Here is a 20257-nt window from a genome sequence, read left to right as displayed (position 1 = left end):
TCTGCGGCTCCGATTACCGAGACGTGCGGCGCTGCGGAAAGTCTGTCCTTGCAGCAACAGGTGTCACCGGCCGCTCCGCATCAAAACAGCGAGCGTAGTCTCTGGACTTTTGCCAAGTTGGCTGCACCTCCATTCAATAGACAGGGACGTGGTGCTGGCTGCACAGCAGACACGGGGGCGATGTGAGTGGCCCACTTCAGCGTTTACCGAGCACGCAGACTCAGTAAGCGCAGCGGAGGCAGAGAGCGAGGCGTCGGGGAAGAACGTCACCCGCTGTCGATGTCGCCGCTGATCTGAGCATGCAGAGCTGTATCTCACATTCACTGCAGCTTACTTTTGGATGCTGAAACCAGGACGTGTAAAACAGTAACATTACTAACAGATAAAATCAATTTCAATGCGGGATCGGACTGAAGGCGGGAGCGCTCCGGCTTCTGCCAGACGTCACTGCAATGACCCGGATGTACAAACAGTTTTCGCTGAGGGCCAAATTTTAGCTGCAAATTTGTCATTTTTAAATAAAGATTTCTCCGCAGAATTACAAATTTGGGCTTGCAGATTTACTTTACTCCATTCATAAGGGTCTTACAAATACATATCAGCTATTTCTGAGATCTGACCAATTTATTTCAATGCAGGTCTACGTTAACTAATGGTACTTGTACACACTGTATGTGCACCTTTATGTTTTAACATGTCAATAAAGATTATAACTAATTATATTATTTGTAGTCTCATTTAGAAGAGTGAAATAAATAAAAATTAAAAAAGTCAATTTAAATCAATAAATGTCAATTTAAATATTTTGTAGAAAAAATCATGACTTTTTAAGAAAAAAAAAGTGTTTTTTGTTTGTTTGTTTGTTTGTTTTAAACCAGCCCAGCTTGTACTGGAAGCTTGTTATTCCAAAAGTAGAAAAATAAATTTCTTTTGAAAACACTGTGTACATTTGGTTATGATGGAGTTACGTACTGCGTTGCCAACACTTTATTCATGTTTTGCAGAAATTGTTCTCAGCAGAGCTGGGGGAATGAGATGAGCTGAGGAACTGTAGCTTTGCAGACTGACAATGTTTTTATGCTACAGCAACACAGAGAAACTGTTCAGTGGCTGCACTGAAATAACATATCGCCTTAGGGCTGGAAATTTTATAAACAGTCACAAACAGGGACACAATTAGTCAAGTAATTGGTAGATAAGAAAGTAATCAAACTAAATTTAACAAAAAAAAAAAAGGGTGTGTGGGGGGGGGTTCAAACTTTTTCATGTCATCTGAGACTGCATATAATTGCTTTGAAATTAGTTTTAAACCAGATAATAGCTGCTTCTGAACAGGACATAAATAGCTGTTAACTAATGTCAAATTGCTTTAAACAAGCTCAGTTATGCTGGTTATAAGCAGTTGTTAAACATGTAATGATCATCTTTAGGACGGTTTGGTAAAAGTCAAAATTTGCCAACTCCTTTGTCTCTGAACATCTGAGTCTGTATTTTAAAAATTTGAATTTTTCACAGTTCAAATCAGTACACTCCTGCACAGCAGTAATGCATGTAGTCATTGTGCTTTCAGTCTTGTGCGTTCACCTGAGTTTTGATCCAGTTTGGATCAGGCTTTGTGGTATCACGGGCAGGCCAAAGTCAGAATTTGGCTCCAATTCTTAAATACAGGGATATTTAAAATGTCTATTTTAAGGCAATATTTAAAGACACAGATAAAGTTACTACAAAACTTTAATATGAAGTTATATATCCCCTTTCTGTTGGTCGCATGATCTTCTGACCTTGAAAGGTCAAAGTATTTAAATCAAAGCATTTGGAGACTATATGGATTAAACATGATGCAAGTGTTGTGTGTTAAGTCAAACATAAAATGGTTAAATGTTGGACAAAACTGATCAAATCAAATGTTACATGCAAACAGGATCATATGTTATGGCATCCCGAAATCAAAAACAATCAAGTTTCATGAACCAGCATCAAACATGTACAGGCACACTCAGAGCATCCCTTCTTGTTGACATTTCCACTCCTACACACGAGATAATTAACTGTATTACATCATTTAAATAAATGAAATTCATGGACTGCAAATACAATTTTTTTTTATTTCTAGTTTGAAAAAGTCTTGTAAAATATTTATTTCCTAATGTGATCGGATACGATGTATGACTGCTTACCCACCACCACCAAAAGAAAAAAAAAACATGTCTGACAGCCTGACAGAAGTCGGTGCAAAATCAGAACAGACAACTCGGCCCGTCTCTATCAGGAAACATCAAGAAGGCCTCTTCCACTTTTTTGCTTCCAGTCTGTAAAGAGGCACGCAGGTGTGCACGTGTACCGTACAACTGCATGTTGATGAAGTAAAGGTGAAGCATAGAGAAACTTTGGAAATCACTACCTGCAGAACAGGTACTGAAACACACCCATAACACACAGTCAGTGGCTGCTTTTCTTACACAAAGCACTTCTATTTTACGTGCCAGAACGTGTCAACACCAGATGTCTGGCATTCCTACGACAAAAATGTCAACAGTTTCTGTGTTGGTGCACCACTCGCACACACTGGCTGTTTCTCATATTCCTCTAAAAGCTGGGAATAGAAATATTGATACTTTCTATAATTAGGACTGCACGACTGCATGCAAAAAAAAGTTATTGTGATTACTGAGGGAAATATTGTGATTGCTATGTGAAAAATGCATGGTCCTGTAGTGTTAGTCAGGTCCATAACCACACGGACAGTGAACAGTTTTGTAAATTTTCCTCTGTACGCTGCCAAAATGGCACCATCAAGACGTACGTGTAGTGTACACTTCTAACTTTAATTTAATGGGTTCATGAAATGAAACATTTATCAACAGTCAGTATTATTTTACTTTTATTTAACCAGGTAAAGATGAGCTGAGAACCAGATCTCATTTTTATGTGATGATTTGGCCAAAAGGTTTTATTAAAAAAAAAAGAAAAAGAGAAAAGAAAAAAGAAAGAAACACAATCACGGTCCCTCCATTTTCAGTTCCCTTAAATAACTGTACAAACCTGTTCTTGTTAAAACAAAATCATCACTTTTAGTGGCAGTTTTCCCAATCAATTCAACATGTCTTAGTCTTCCTTTCCATCAATCATTATAAATACATGCATATGGCATTGGTTTGTAAATCTGTCTGGAATAGGCAGTTCTCAAAAACTGAGTGACCCCGCAAGAATCGAGTGAGGGAAGCCACCAAGACACCCAGAAACTCTGAAGGAATTATAGGATTTTGTGGCTGTGACTGGCTAAACTTTGCAAAGTGCTGCAAATGGCTGTAATTCCTAAATGTGTAATACAATATTGTCATGTAATTTCAAATAGTCTACACTACAAGCACATTTCCTTTTACCTCACCTCTATTGTGGTGTTGCAGAGATGCAAAATGGAAAAAAAATGATGCTATTGCCCAAATACTTATTGACCTAACCGTATTTCCATAGTCTACAAAGGTTAATGTGCATATGTACTGCAAAGTTTATTTTAATTCTTCATCTAGTAACAGTAAATAAACTGGTGGTATTGCTGCATCATGCAGCAATTTTCACTTTGCATATCACTTTTTTTCTCCAGGAATTTTTGGATGAGTGATGATGGGCCAATGCATGGGGGCCAAGATACATGCTTCACACAACCCTAAAACAAGCTGTGCCAAGCCTAAATTATGTTTCTCTTCTGAGAATTTCTGTGAATACACTCAGAATTATGGGACTTCGGCAATGTTTAACATGAAAATGTAAATTGTGGATAAAACTGGTTTTACACCATTTTTTTCCATTTACAAATCTGTTGCTTCAAAGTTAAAATCTGAAACAAAAACGGTGTTCATTTACGAGCTTAATGAGCGTGCACTCCTCTATGCTCCACACACACTTAGACCACATTTTACAAAACCTAAATGCTGTCTGAAAATTATTTTAAAGCTGTGTTCAGCCATGAGAAAAATGACCAGGTGGCATTTGTAACACGTAAAGAGCCGGAGAGAAGAACCAGAGCCTGTGCCCTGTAATCCTTCACTTGTTAAAGCCAGCAAACTCCACACTAAGATATTTCCTTTTCTTCAACAAGCATGCATGAACTCTGAATCCAATGGAGGGTGGGGAAAAAAAAAAATCTAATAGTGGGGCAGACCTCAGCCGTGTGCAGTCATTGAAGAGGATTTATTTATTTAACTTCCATCCAACAACAAAAATTTTATACATCGTATTTTCCAGAGTATAAATCTCAGATTTTCTTTTTCTCATTTGAGAGTTCCTGCAACTTATAATCTGTGGCTACTTGTATACTGAAAAATCACAATTCACGACCACAAATTTGCATTCCAGTGGAAACAAGAAACAACGATAAACTGCCCCCCCCCCCCCCCCAACAAATGAGACAGGTGGAAACTTTGACATGGGGCTCAACTAGTTTCAGCACATGTTTAAAACACAGTTAGGTCACACTTAAAGCATTCGTTATAGTAACGATCTTGATGGTGTCACTATTATGAGCTTTTCCTCATGTTGGGCTCCAGAGATAAAATACAATTAGCAGCCATGCTCAGTTCAAACAAATAAATATGAATGAATGTTTTTAATCAAACAGAAAAGCATGCTGTAGACCGACACAAAGAACTAATTAAACTATATATATATACATATACATACATATATATATATATACATATACATATATATATATATACACATATACATATATATATATATATACATATACATATATATATATATACATATACATATACATACACACACACGAGGTCTATTAGAAAAGAAACCGACCTTTTTATTTTTCTCAAAAACTATATGGATTTGAATCACATGCGATTACATCAGACAAGCATGAACCCTCGTGCGCATGTGTGAGTTTTTTCACGCCTGTCGGTTGCGTCATTCGCCTGTGGGCAGGCTTTGAGTGAGCACTGGTCCACCCCTCCCGTCGAAATTCCTTTGACTTCTTCCTGAGAGACTGGCGCTTTGCTTGATCAAAATTTTTTCAGAAACTGTAAGGCACATCCAAGTGGACACCATTCGGGAAATTCAGATGGTTTTCGGTGAAAATTTTAAGGGCTGATGAGAGATTATGGCGTGTTACTGTCGCTTTAAGGACTTCCCACAGAGCCGGATGGCGCGCCGCACCCCGAGCCGCCGTCGTCAGCCTGTTTCAAGCTGAAAACTTCCAAATTTAAGCCTCTGTTGACCCAGGACGTCGTGAGAGAGCAGAGAAGTTTCAGAAGAGGTTGGGATCAGCAGTTTATCCGGACATTACACTGTTAAAGGAGATTTTGTAATGAAAGACGTGCGGACGGATTCGCACGTTGGCATGCAGCCGCTCAGCGCACGGCGCCACAGAAAAACACCTCCGTGTTGATAATCATTCGTAAGATTCAGGCGGTTTTCGATGGCTTTCAGTCGAGTGAGTATCCGAGAAATTGTTTAACAGCTGGGCATGTTCACACTTGTCCTGTGAGACTTCCAACGGAGGTGTTTTGCTGTGGCGACGTGCCAATTTTGGACTCCAATTTAAAGTTTGTGTTGGACTGTTGATATCAAAGCACCAGTGATGCACAACAACATGCAAGACCCTTTTCTGTTGTTTATAAATTAATAAAATGTCAAATGACACAGATCTATTTTCGTCATTATATAAAACAAATAATGTTTTGCCTCGTTGAATGGTACGTTCCATCTTTCACCTCAAAGTACTCGTACCACTGAACCCATAAACATACCACTGACCGTGCAATACGAGGTCTGTCCATAAAGTATAGGTCCTTTTTATTTTTTTCAAAAACTATATGGATTTCATTCATATGTTTTTACGTCAGACATGCTTGAACCCTCGTGCGGATGCGTGAGCTTTTCCACGCCTGTCGGTGACGTCATCCGCCTGTGAGCACTCCTTGTGGGAGGAGTCGTCCAGCCCCTCGTCGGAATTCCTTTGTCTGAGAAGTTGCTGAGAGACTGGCGCTTTGTTTGATCAAAATTTTTTCTAAACCTGTGAGACACATCGAAGTGGACATGGTTCGAAAAATTAAGCTGGTTTTCAGTGAAAATTTTAACGGCTGATGAGAGATTTTGAGGTGACACTGTCGCTTTAAGGACTTCCCACGGTGCGAGACGTCGCGCTGCGTTCTCAGGCGGCGTCATCAGCCTGTTTCAAGCTGAAAACCTCCACATTTCAGGCTCTATTGATCCAGGACGTCGTGAGAGAACAGAGAAGTTTCAGAAGAAGTCGGTTTCAGCATTTTATCCGGATATTCCACTGTTAAAGGAGATTTTTTTAATGAAAGACGTGCGGACGGGTCCGCGCGTCGGCTTGCAGCTGCCGCGACGCTCCGCCACAGGAAAAACACCTCTGTTGGAAGCCTTAAGGACAAGTTGGAACATGTCCAGCTGTTAAACAATTTCTCATATACTCACTCCACTGAAAGCCATCAAAAGCCACCTGGATTTTACAAATGGTTATCAACACGGAGGTGTTTTTCCTGTGCCGCCGCTCCGCGCCGGCTGCGTCCCGACGCGCGGACCCGTCCGCACGTCTTTCATTAAAAAAAATCTCCTTTAACAGTGGACTATCCGGATAAAATGCTGAAACCGACTTCTTCTGAAACTTCTCTGTTCTCTCACGACGTCCTGGATCAATAGAGCCTGAAATGTGGAGGTTTTCAGCTTGAAACAGGCTGATGACGCCGCCTGAGAGCGCAGCGCGACGTCTCGCACCGTGGGAAGTCCTTAGAGCGACAGTGTCACCTCAAAATCTCTCATCAGCCGTTAAAATTTTCACTGAAAACCAGCTTAATTTTTCGAACCATGTCCACTTCGATGTGTCTCACAGGTTTAGAAAAAATTTTGATCAAACAAAGCGCCAGTCTCTCAGCAACTTCTCAGACAAAGGAATTCCGACAAGGGGCTGGACGACTCCTCCCACAAGGAGTGCTCACAGGCGAATGACGTCACCGACAGGCGTGGAAAAACTCACGCATGCGCACGAGGGTTCATGCATGTCTGAGGTAAAAACATATGAATGAAATCCATATAGTTTTTGAAAAAAATAAAAAGGACCTATACTTTATGGACAGCCCTCGTAGTGTTATTTATTGTGCAATTTTAGCTTATACATTTTGTGCACACTATGACCAACACATGCGCTCACACTACCAGTGACGACATTTAGCTTAAAAACAAACATGGCGGGAGCTGCTCATTCTTCGACCACAAAAAGACAAGTATGGTACACTGTAAGCCATCTGGACACATTTGCAGTATTGGCTGGGACGTCTCTAGGTGAAGTGGAACCACTGTTGAAAGAAGAGCTCAACACATTTCTCTCATGATTTTTGGCTGGACTGAGAAAAGTAGACGGCAGTCTGTACACAAAGTGCATGGCATCAGCTACGGACTACTTCGTCAGAATCATTTTTAAACTCTGACTGTTTTTGCAAGTTGACGGAGAACAATTTTGGATTGAACTATTTAAAATTTGTGTTGGACTGGTTGGAACCTGTTGACATCAAAGTAACAGTGACACGCACCAAAATGAAAGATCCTTTTTTCTTGTTTATAAACTAATAAAATATCAAATGACAACGATCTATTTTTTGCCGTTATATAAAACAAATAATGAATGTTTTTTCATTCTTTCAATGGTACAAATATTTCATGAGGTGAAAGATGGAATGTCCCATTCAACTCTGCAATATTTACACCACTGCACTCAAATATTAATTTGTGTACACACACACACACATATATATATATATATATATATATATATATATATATATATATATAACTTCTTGCATGAAGTGGTAAATGCAACTTATTCTCTGGTGCAACAGGACAGTTGCAATTTATACTCCAGAAAATGTGTGTATTTTATATATATATATATATATATATATATATATATATATATATATATATATATATATATATATATATAAAGTGATTGTGATTAAGTGTGCAGCCCTTATCATTTAATACATCTATTTTTTTTTCCCCAATCAAGAACGTTTACTTTCCCAGGGCCCAAGATGTCATCTTTAAAGGCCTTGTTTTGTTTAACAGTCCAAATAACTGACATTTCTGCCAATATACAGAAAAATACCAAATAAAATACCGAACCTTCACATTTCAGAAGATTTTATGAGAAAATACTGGCACATTTTGGTTAGCAAATAATAAAGCTAAGAATCTCTTCCTTATAAAACTACATGGGCCACAATACAATTCAGGAAGGATACATTTTCTCATGAAATGTTTCCATCCAGTGTGATATGATGCGATCTGGTACAATTATTTGTTTAATGTAGACTTTAATTTTCCATGATAAATTACAACAAATGTATCTATTGTGTCTGCAATAATGCTAGTCACAGCTGTACATCTACAAAAGCAAAAATGGCTCATTGCACTAAAAGCATTTTAAACTTTACATTTTCTTGCAAATCCTCCACAAAAGTGATGTTTATTTCAGTTTGAGCCAACATGTCAAGAAGCTGTGAAAACAGGTTTGAGTAACACACCCCGTTTCACTTTTTCTAAATGAATTTATACAGTACTTACATGTGCGTGTTTCAGATAAGCCCAAACGTCATCTCAATCTTCAGGAAAACCGGTTGTGAAAGCATGCATGATCTTGCAAGCTTTTGCTTTGCATTTTATTTCCTGGCTACCCAACAAAAATTAAGTCTCTCTTCTAGCTTCGGCCCAACATGTTCTGCCTTTTACAGTAACATGGTTGGACATTCATGTTGAACATTCCTGAAGACCTGCAGTTGTTCGACTGTACAGGTAGAAATGTTCCTCCTAAAAGAAAATGTTCGTAATTAAACACTTCTTGTTGGAAAAACGTAGCAGTTTGTTACATGTGTGCAACAGTATAATGGTAAATATGACACACTCTGCCAGAAACAAAGACTGATCCACCAGGGCTGTGTTTCCCAACCGGGGAGGTACTGCAGGGGATACGCGGCGCACGGGGAGTTTTTTTTTTTTTAAGGTGTCACACAAAAGCGTAGTCCCAAGCTAACTCATAATATGTGGACAAAAGACTGTCTGCTGAGGAATTTAGTAATATTCTATTTATTTAATAAAATTTCAAAGATAAATCTTCTCAGCAATGTGTCATGTCGAGCTCATCAATAACAGTATGTTTGCGCTACAACTCGTTTCCCCGGGAAGACAATGACCTGTGACACAAAATACAAAAGCACAGCAACCGGTAACGGCTACAAAAAGTCTGGCTGCTACCTGCAGATGGGTAAATGGTTAAAACGTCCAGTTTCTCTGGATCCAGGGGGTTTGGAGGAGACAGCAGAGAAACGCAAGAAAAAGGCCAAAGCTAAACCTAGGCAGTACAGTAAAAACTACATTTTGTATGGTTTCACCACGTCAGTGTCTTCGGAACTACCGCAGCCTCAGTGTTTCTTCTGTGGTGAAATTCTGGCTAACAGCGCAATGAAGCCAGCACATTTGCAGCGACACAAGAGCACCAAGCACCCTGCAAAAGTAGGGAAAACTGAAGAGTACTACAAACGAAAGCTGTCAGAATGCGTCAGGTCAGATTCAGAATACAATGATGAAAGCCACTAATGTGTCGAGCAAAGCCCTGGAGGCGTCTTACGCCGTATCGCTGCTTGTGGCACAAACAAAAACTCCTCACTCAATTGTTGAAGAACTAATTCTCCCTGCAGCGACTCGCATGGCTGAAATAATGACAGACAAAAAAGCAGCTGAGACATTCAAGAAAGTTCCCCTGTCAAACAACACCGTGGCCCGTCGGATTGATGATATGGCTCTTGATATTGCGGGACAAGTCGTGAACAAAATAAAACGAGCCAGTCAGTTCACTTTGCAGCTGGATGAAATGACAGATGTGAGTGGAGAAGCGCAGCTCCTGGCCTTCGTTCGTTACAAAGATGTGTCAGACATAAACGAGCATATTTTGTTTTACAAAAGACTGCCAGGAAAGACAACCGGGGAGAAAATGTTTCAGGTTATTGACAGTTTTTTCAAAGAGCACGATATACAGTGGAAACAATGCAGCCACATCTGTACTGATGGCGCAGCTGCAATGACTGGGAGCGTGAAGGGACTATTCGGACAAGTGAAAAAGGTAAACCCCGACATTAAATGGATGCATTGTATTATCCACCACGAAGCACTGGCTAGTAAGAGAATGAGCCCCGATCTAAATGCTGTTATGGATGACACTGAAGATGATCAACTTCATCCAATCCCGGCCACTAAATCACAGACTGTTGGAAACTCTTTGCCACGAGAGCGGTGCGCAACACGACCAGCTACTGCTTCACACAGACGTCCGTTGGCTGTCTCATGGGAAAATGCTACTGAGGCTTTATGAACTTCGCAGTGAAGTTTTTGCATTTTTGAAGGAGCAGCTGCATCCTCTTGCTGTGGTGTTTGAGGATGCCAATTGGGTGGCACGTCTGGCATATCTCGCTGATGTGTTTACCAAACTCAACGAGCTCAACCTCTCACTCCAGGGCAAGGAGTCACACGTTCTGAGGATGTACGAGAAAGTGGAAGGGTTCACAAAAAAGCTCAATCTGTGGCAAAGGATATGTGAGGAGGGTGATGTGAGCCATTTCCCATTACTTCATGCACATCTTGCCACTACTGATGTCACCAGGGCTCCAGTGGTAAAACATCTATCCAAACTCAACTCAGACTTTAACCAATACGTTCAGAATATTGATAAAAAGTCAGAAAGCCTGGATTGGGTGAGGGACCCATTCACCCCAACTGAGAGCAGCAACAAGCTTCCCGCAAGGCTGCAGGAGCAGCTGCTGGATGTGATTGCATTTTATCATGGATTTGGAGTTTCTGAACACCCTGATATTTTCCAGCCTGTCACACAGTCAGTGTGCACAGCGTGTTAGTGGCGTGTAAGGCGCAACCCTGCCACAAGTGAAGTTGAATGGTGAGTGTTTTAGGGCCCCTTCACACATAGTGCAAAGTTTGGTAGAATACTGCAAAACAATGCGAAACAGTTTGAATTATGCACATCACAAAACATTGCGCCAACAGGCAGGCATGCACAATGCTGGTGCAACGGTTTGTGCATGCAGGAACACAGTGCCACCAGCTGCACAATGTGGTTGCACTGCATGATGTTTAACCACATCGTGCAGCTGCTGTGAAGAAAACAAATAAAAAATAAGAAAAATACATGCCGCGACGGTTCAGTGCACACGGGAACACAGCAGCTTTTGCCAGCAGCTGCGCGAAAATACATGTTGCCCACGGGATTCGAACCCGCACCTTCCAAAAGCTCTGATTGCCAGTAGGAAACTTTACCAGTGAGCTGCCATCGCTGTCCTGTGACAAGTGCTGGAAACTGACTCATATCAGGAAGCACATAGACGTATTTAAAAAATAAAAATAATGCACCATATAAAAACATTGCATTGTATTGTATTAAATCCCTCTCATCAAGCGGGCAATACAAATATGATCCGTCTGTGTGGAGTTTGCATGTTCTCCCTGTGTTTGTGTGGCTTTCCTCTGGGTGCTCCACTTTCCTCCCACATTTGAAGACATGCAGATTAGGTGAATTGCAGAAGAGATCTCGATCTTAATGAGACTTATACCTGGTTCACACGGCAAGATAAAAGATAAAAAAATCATAAATTTAACAGTTTTGGTCATAAAGTGTGTGGTGTGCAGCCACACGGTAAAGACAACACACCACACACGAACAGATTTCACACATGAACATTCCTAGGTCAGACAGGAACTCTCGCAAAATCTCTCAAGATTAAACATGACTTTGGAGTAAACAAACATGGCGGATGAGGAAGATGCAACGGAGACAGTTTGTGGAGTATTTCTAACGGAGAAAAAAAAAATGATACAAACAGAAAATAGAAAAGGCGTTGTTAAAGGAGTGGAGACAGCACAACCACCGGACATTCTGGTGCACCAATCAAAACAGCTGTTTTGATATTGGATTCCGCTCAGTGCATCCATCACCTCACTTTCTAACTGGCTACACATCACATTCAGCAGGCTGCATGCTCGTTTGTGGTCGGGGGACACCACACACGCTGGGATATCGGGTCAAGACAATCCAACATGTTGAATATCCCTGATTTGCGGTCTGAGTGGTCCTGACGTCCTTCCAAGCAGATTAGAGTGCTCGTAACACACTACACATGGCAGGAATATTTGATAAGATTATCTTTAGCATCACCACGATAATCAGGGCGTCCTTAAGACTGTCGGAAGGGGAAGATCGGGTCTGAAATCAGCATAATCATCTTGTCGTGTGAACCAGGCATAACCTGGTCAAATTAAAAAAAAAAAAGCAGCACCTATTACCAATCAAAACAGATCAGCTGCTAACTACATATGCCCATATTACTTAACACCCTTAATTAAAAAGAGAAAAAAAAAAGAGGTATAGTGTGTACAGCTAATACGCCTGTATGTTACTTGTCTTGTATTTTGGGCTACAAACTTAAAAACCTGCTTTTAAGACTGATAATTTATATTAGTTTATATTATATTATATTATTATATTATATTAGTTTGCTGAAAAGGTGTTAATATGACTGGGGAAGGGACTCAAGAACAGTTCTAGTTGATCGCTTCTAAATTTCTCAATCCACCAGAATGGTGTACATCAGCCTTTCGCAATTCCTCTGCCAACATGTTATCTGACAGTTCTGCATTGCAGGCACATGTGCCATGATGTCAGATGCAACATCAAGATATCATTTTTTTCCTCAAACTTCAACACACAATACCCCATAATGAAAAGTTTTCTTAAAAAATAAAAAACTAAGAAATTCACAGCCTTTGCCATGAAGCTCAAAACTGAGCTCAGGTGCATCCTGTTTCCATTGATCATCCTTGAGATGGCACGTCACAAATCCCACGAAGTATACGTTCTTGGCCGCTGATCACGAATGTGATGATTTGAGGCAGAGGCGTCCTCAGGAACTGCTGCAACCTGTTACCACACGTTATGATTAATGGCACGTGTTGCAGGAGAATTATCAGGAACCATTACGCATGGTCAAGAATAATGTTCCGCGTTGTTGCACAAAACAGCGCATCAAGTTCTGTCACGTTGTGAATGAGGCGAACTGACTCCACACACACGCCCATATTCATCCAACCATCAGCTGCTGAACAATTCAGATCGCTCCAGTTTTTCCTCAACAGCTACAGCAGAAGAACTTTGTGATTGCATCCTTAGTTGGGCTTTGTGCCATGGAGTGGCGCAGAGAGGAGGAGACTAAGAGCCAGATGTGTGGCTTCACGTGGCTCTCATCTCGCGTGTTTTCCCCAACATCAGGCAAATGCAACAGGTGGAACACCTGCAGGAACACGCGGAGGAGCACTGGAACAAGGCTTTTAGCTGACTTGGTGTCATTGTCCTTTGGCATACTGCAGCAATGAAACTGAATGAGGTGCAGTGGAGTTTAATTGTGTGCACGTCAGAGAAGAACGCTGTCAATGTCTATTAAAGTGGAGATGACACTTCAAAAATTAGGGAAAAACTGATATAAATAGCAAAATATACATACAGTATAGTAAGTTGAAAGTGTTTTTATTCATTATCACTGAAAAATAAAGTTTGTACAGCTTCTCAAAAGTGCGTTTATTGGAAAGCGTGCTTGCAGCGCTCCTTCAGCGGTCACGTGATGCCGTGACATCACAGAATGGAGAGTCCCGTCTTTGTCTGTTGGATCGACAACAGGAACAGATGGACCTCAGCATGGTCAGTGACGAGTTCAAGAACTTTTCTGACTCCTCTTCAAGTGTAGATTATTTCTGACTTGGATCCTGAGATTGTCGCAGCAGTGATTAGTCCCTACAGATTGAAGCTGTATTTTCGGACGAACATTCAAACCAGGAGCATTCTGGCAGCAAAAATAATGCAGACGGTGTTTATGGTGGAGCCGAAGCAGAGGCAAGAGACGTGCCAATTCCGATGGATTTTGAAAGGCTGCAGAATATGGAATGGTAAAGGAGGCTTTGACTTTTGTTGCTGCTGTTTATAACACTCTAATTACTGGATAGCATTTTCGATTCGAGCGTCTGTTTACCGCCTTTGTTATTGTTCCAGAGCCGTGATAGTGTAGTTATTACTTGCGGACCACCGTCATTACCTTCGGGTTTTTGCCGTTTTCGAGTGCCTGGCATTGTATTCATCAGTGTTTAGTTACGTTATTTTCATGAAAGAATAGGAAATAAACGGCGAAAGTTTTGAAAAAGATCGCAGAAGACAACAGTGAACGTGCCGGCGCTGTGTTTATGTGCCGCCGCTGTATTTACTACGTAAGTTACTTGACCATTTCAAGATTATTGTGAACATATTATTTGGGGTTGACATTTTATGTGTTCCTGTGAGCAGTGAGAACATGGAGATGGTAGAGGTAAGTGTCTGCTGTCAGGAGCAAATGTGTGTGTGGGAGCGGAGGGAGCGGCATCCGGACATTTCGTGCATCACTGAACACCGTGTCTTTCAATCAATCAGCCTGGACTTGAAAAGGCTAAAACCTTTCGCCCTTGTGTTTGCGCAATATGCTGCGACACACTGGCATATCGACAAACAAGTCCCTGAGAGCTGTATTTAATCAAAGTTTCTGCCGCTAAACAAAGTGTAAACAACGGCCACCAGGCGCGCGAGCCGATACGGTCTACACGTAGTGACGTATTTTAGGCTTGGTGCTCAGCGGGAAGCTGATCACGGGGCGTGCACATTTTTCAGTGGCGGGACGTTCAAATGTTATATATAACGGGAGAACCACGTACACTTTCCTAAAACGTTTAGGTTGACCGAATTATATAACCTTTGTTACATGTAATAAGACTATGTTGTCTTTAAGTGTCATATCCACTTTAAGGATCACCACTAATCAAGCTGGATCAACGCGCTTAGTTGCGACCTCCACGACATGAGGCGAAACGAGGGTGGTGCGTGACAGTCATGGAAGATTTTTTGACAGCCAAAAACATGCTCCACGAAAATCACAAATTTCACGCACCAACACGCACTATTAAGAAATCTATTCAGATGCATTAAGTCACATTAAGAATGTCAGGAATGTGCCAGAAATAGCGCAAATATGTCATTCGTAATGCGTCTTGCTTATGTGTAAACGCAGCGTTAACTGAGAGTCCACCTGGGGTAAATTCAGTTGACTGGACATGAATTGTAAAGACACACACCTGTCTACATATATAAGAGTACAGAAAAATTTCTGCTGTTTTGAAGGTCCCAATGAGCACAGTGGCCTCTATCATCTGCAAATGGAAGAAGTTTGGATCCACCAGGACAGTTCCTAGAGCTGGCCACCCGTCTAGATTGAGCGATCGGGCAAGAAGGGCCTTCATCAGGGAGGTGGCCAAGAATGATGGTCACTCTGTCAGAGCTCTAACATTCCTCTGTGGCAAGAGGAGAACCTTCCAGAAGGACAACCATCTCTGCAGCAATCCACCAATCAGGCCTGCATGGTAGAGTGACCAGACGGAAGCCAGTCCTGAGTAAAAGGCACATGGCAGCCCACCTGGAGTTTGGCAAAAGGCACCTGAAGGACTCTCAGACCATGAGAAACCAAATTCTCTGGTCTGATGAGACAAAGATTGAACTCTTTGGCATGAATGCCAGGCGTCATGTTTGGAGGAAACCAGGCACCATCCCTACAGTGAAGCATGGTGGTGGCAGCATCATACTGTGGGGATGTTTATCAGTGGGAGGAACTGGGAGACTAGTCAGGACTGAGGCAAACATGAATGCAGCAATGCACAGAGACATCCTGGATGAAAATCTGCTCCAGAGCATTCTTGACCTCAGACTGGGGTGACGGTTCACCTTTCAGCAGGACAATGACCCTAAACACACAGCCAAGATATCAAAGGAGTGGCTTTAGGCCAACTCTGTGAATGTCCTTGAGTGGTCCAGACCTGAGTCAGACTGAACATCTCTGGAGAGATCTGAAAATGTCTGTGCACCGACGCTCCCCATCGAACCTGATGGAGCTTGAGAGGTGCTGCAAAGAGGAATGGACAAAACTGCCCAAAGATAGGTGCACCAAGCTTGCGGCATCATATTCAAGAAGACTTGAGGCTGTAATTGCTGCCAATGGTGCATCAACAAAGTATTAAGCAAATTCTGTGAATACAATACTTATGTACATGTGATTTCTTAGTTTATTTTTAATAAATATGCAAAAAGATTTCATTATGGGGTGTTGTGAGTAGAATTTTGAGGTAAAAAAAGAAAACTCAATTTTGAATTAAGGCTGTAACATAACAAAATATGAAAAAAGCGAAGCACTGTGGGACAGCATGGTGGCTTAGTGGTTAGCATTGTTGCCTCACAGCCTTTCTGTGTGGAGTTTCCATGTTCTCCCCATGTTTGTGTGGGTTCTCTCTGGGTGCTCCGGCTTCCTCCCACATCCAAAGACATGCAAGGTTAGATGGTTTGGAAGCTTAAAATTGTATGTGTGTGTGTGTGGATGTGTTTGTATGTCTTTATGTGGCCCTGCAACAGACTGGCGCCCTGTCCAGGGTGTACCCTGCCTCACGCTCCATGACTGCTGGGATAGGCTCCAGCCCCCCGCGACCCTCAACTGGACTAAGCAGTTGAAGGTGTGTGTGTGTAGCTCTGTGAACACTTTCTGGATGCAATGTAACACAAGTACTTTTTAAAGAAAATTACACTTTCAGATTTAGGTCATGCAATCTAGTGCATAATTACACAAACAAAGAAATTAAAGATTAAAAAACAACTTTACATTTTTGATTTTCTCAAGCTACTGCAGAACAGCTCACAAAAAAGAACTGATGCAGACTAAAAGGTCATGCGTGGTCACATGCTTTACTCAGCGTTCATGTTGGTAGCTGTTCAGTACTCATTACACATACCTGTTTGACAGCATGTGCCTGTGCACCACATTCTAGCTGTGCACAGTCATGCACATGAAGGGTTAAGTTTCTCTGCCCCCAGTGCATTTCCTGTATTACCAAATGTGACAGCGCTGTGGCCTCGGAAGATCTGAAGACTTCAGCTTTTTAATCACCAACAAAATCAGACCGTACTGCACACTTTTGCTCTTTTCTCAAGCAATGAAGTCTTAAGGGAGTGTTTAATTGGGAATCCTTGGATATTTTGTCCCATAAGCTCACATAGCTGATCACGTGACTGAAACCACCAGACACGCTCGGTGGGCGTCAGATGAATCCATGAAGAGGAGGAAGTGATACCGCGAGAGATGTATTTGATTGAGTGGTGTCACTATGTCTCTGCAAGGGCCTGCTGATGAAGCCATTTTGTGCAGAGGTCTGCGTCTAGACACCCTCCCACCCGCAAACAGCACGGACACACATCACCAGCCACCCACACACACAAACCCACCATTTTACATGTCTAATCAGAAGCCTGCGAAAAAGCAGACTTCCTGGTCAGTCTCGCCTGTCAACTATCTCCAGCCAAAAACTATACATCTCAGCTTTCACTCATCTGACTCTTCTACTCTTACAGCATGCTCACTCCTAATTTACCAGTGCTGGCAAGCACCGGCTTTAAGTTTGACACACTGTCAGTGATAGAGCCAGCAGGTCAAACTAACAGTGTGCAGAACATGGATCGAGAAAACACGCACACAAGCGGAGCAACACTCTCTTCAGATGGGAAACATCCGTCCTCACACCCACAGCCATATGCAGCAGAGGGATTTGTGAATGAGACGCTGCTCTTACCTTGGCACTGGAATCCCTGTTTGCCAAAGCCCCTGTGAACAGAAGACGGAGATCTATGAGAATTTGCAGGATTCATATGTGAGATCAGCGTGTATGCACCCATTACAAACTTAACATTCAAAAGGGATTAAAACAAAAAAACATTTACTCACAAAAACAGACATGTCAGCAAGATCTCCAAATGATACCACACGATTTGACATACCAGCTGCTTGCATACTGTTTTTGTCTTTAAGGATGGTTGGATGGACAGACAGACAGCAGTGTTTCCCGGAGAATTTTTTTTAGCTCGGTGGTACTCACCAGAAAAAACAAAACATTCAAGAAAAAAATAAAAAGAAATTAAACACCCTTCTATTGTGTTTTAATATGTGGAAAAATAGGAGGCTTCAAAACCTTAGCCCTGCAAAGTCTGATCATTGGTCCCCCCCCCCCCCCCCCCCCCAAAAAAAAATGCAAATGCATCACTTTCTCCAATGAGTTGGTACATCACATGAGCATATTTAAAAAAATAAAAAAATCCACAGATGCGCATGATTCAGTTTCAGCATGACTAATCCCCCCAGCTGCTAAATGCATGATTGCAAACAAATAACATTTGGTTAAAAGCTACATTTAATGTGCATATTTATTGTCAGAATCCCCCCCCCCCACACACACACACACACACCTCTCCCCAAGTGATCACAAATGGTGCATCTGGATCCACTAGTTCAGGGGTGGCCAAGTTCGGTCCTCGAGAGCCACATTCCTGACACTCTCATTAAACGTCTGCTAACGAGTCTTTCATTGGATTCAGGTGTGTTGGAGCAGGGAGACAACTAAGAGTGTCAGGAATGTGGCTCTCGAGGACCGAACTTGGCCACTCCTGCACTAGTTGATTCTTGAGAGTATGACTCTAGACTATCTTGGGAAGCAATTCAAAACAAACAGAGGTTGGGCCAGATGTGGCCCACAGGATGCAAATTAGCAGCCCTGATTGAGACACTGCACAGCGCCCAAATTAACAAGCTGCTCTCTGTCAAAACATTGCACAGACCAAATTTTTATACCTTTTTTCCCCCAAAATGACATTTTGCCTTCGGAAATACAGGTGTTTGAGATGAAACAGCAGATTGCATCAATAGTGAAAGCAAATCAGGAAGGGGGGCATCTACAGCACAACAGATTCCAATCTGTAGATTGAGGTATTTTACTGAACGCTCTGACTGTTAACTTTAACTGATGATAGCAGGCTGTATAAGTGGGGTGTGTAACTTTGCATTGCTGTCAGCTGACCTCTAGTAAGATTTCATTCATTTTCTATCCCGACTTGGATCACAAGGGAGCTGGAGCATATACCAGTTGTCCCGGTACAAAAAAAAGCTAATTAAAGTGCTAATTATAGTGTGCATTAGAGAAAGCCACAATCAAAGTCTCACAGATGCACTAAAATAATTGACATCTAAATGACTTGATATGTGGTGTTATTAAAATAAATTTTTCTGGCCTTGCAGAGGTTCCTGTTGGCCTGACAGGCTGCTATAAACCTGTAGGGGAAACACTGGATGGACAGGACAATTCCTGCATACCACCACCTCCCCCCCCAAATGTTTGTTTGCAGGGGGAATAATAATTCAAGGAATTTTCAATTTATGTTTCAAATGTCCTTTTCACAAATTTATAATCAAATATTGAATGAATAGTAGCTCTCTATTATTTCTCTCAGACTGTGGAGCCTTATGTGAACCGTCTCTTGCTCTGCATTCACAATCTTTATGCTTATTCTGTGTTCCGAAGATCTGAAAGAAGACAAAAGATTACAAGACTTTCCAGGAATAATCTGCCTGCCAATTAAGATTTATAACATATTCTTACACTACTTCCTGTAATTATGAGCCTGTGGCCTTGTTTGATCATTTTAGTCTCGTGATCTGGGGCATATGGCTACAATACAAATGATTAAGGTTTTATAGCTCCAATATTGTTGTTTGTATAGGTAACATTTGTCTTTGATGATTATGGTTTTATTACTTTTTGTGTATATCTGTTTTAACTCCAAAGCAATCAGCAATATTTACATGGGTACAAGGGTACCTCGGCTCATTCTTGGCTTCACCCTGAAAACCTCACAGAACACTTGGTCCACCTATGTCCAAGCTTTGCTTTCCTTCCACAGAAGATGGAAACATCTTTTCGATGATACAACATCGTAGGTATAAAACATTTTGTATTCGAAACTATATTCAATATTTGGGTTCATTTCACTATGCAAGACTCACACATGTCCAGTTTGAGTGTCAGGCCCATAAGTTGGGTAGAAGAGAGATGCAGAGTTGCAACCTGACATGGGGGGGGTGGAGAAAGAGGTATATCCAGCACACTGTAGCTTTATGGTTTCTTAAGACATTTGAATTTTCTTTTAAGGTTGCATCAATCACAGAGTCTATTTAGCCATTTACCTTCAGTTTTCAGATACCTCACACCTTATATTACTTCCTTT

At 41.5% G+C, this 20257-nt stretch overlaps 1 protein-coding gene across 3 annotated transcripts in view; it reads right to left on the bottom strand.

Annotated features, from left to right (window-relative positions):
- LOC117525539 (protein kinase C beta type) overlaps positions 1-20257 on the bottom strand; it is a 77907-nt gene that overhangs the window by 48999 nt on the left and 8651 nt on the right. For all 3 annotated transcript variants that reach the window (XR_004565085.1, XM_034187407.1, XM_034187406.1), the window contains exon 2: positions 17776-17807. Coding sequence is in view for 2 of the 3 variants with exons in the window: in XM_034187407.1 (XP_034043298.1) it covers positions 17776-17807 (32 nt within the window). In the remaining variant the exon portion in view is untranslated. The remainder of the gene's footprint in view (positions 1-17775; positions 17808-20257) is intronic.

Source organism: Thalassophryne amazonica, chromosome 15 (assembly GCF_902500255.1).
Source record: "Thalassophryne amazonica chromosome 15, fThaAma1.1, whole genome shotgun sequence".
Classification (NCBI taxonomy): domain Eukaryota; kingdom Metazoa; phylum Chordata; class Actinopteri; order Batrachoidiformes; family Batrachoididae; genus Thalassophryne; species Thalassophryne amazonica.
Note: the sequence above shows the minus strand (reverse complement) of the source record. Positions and strands in the feature narration are given on the sequence as shown.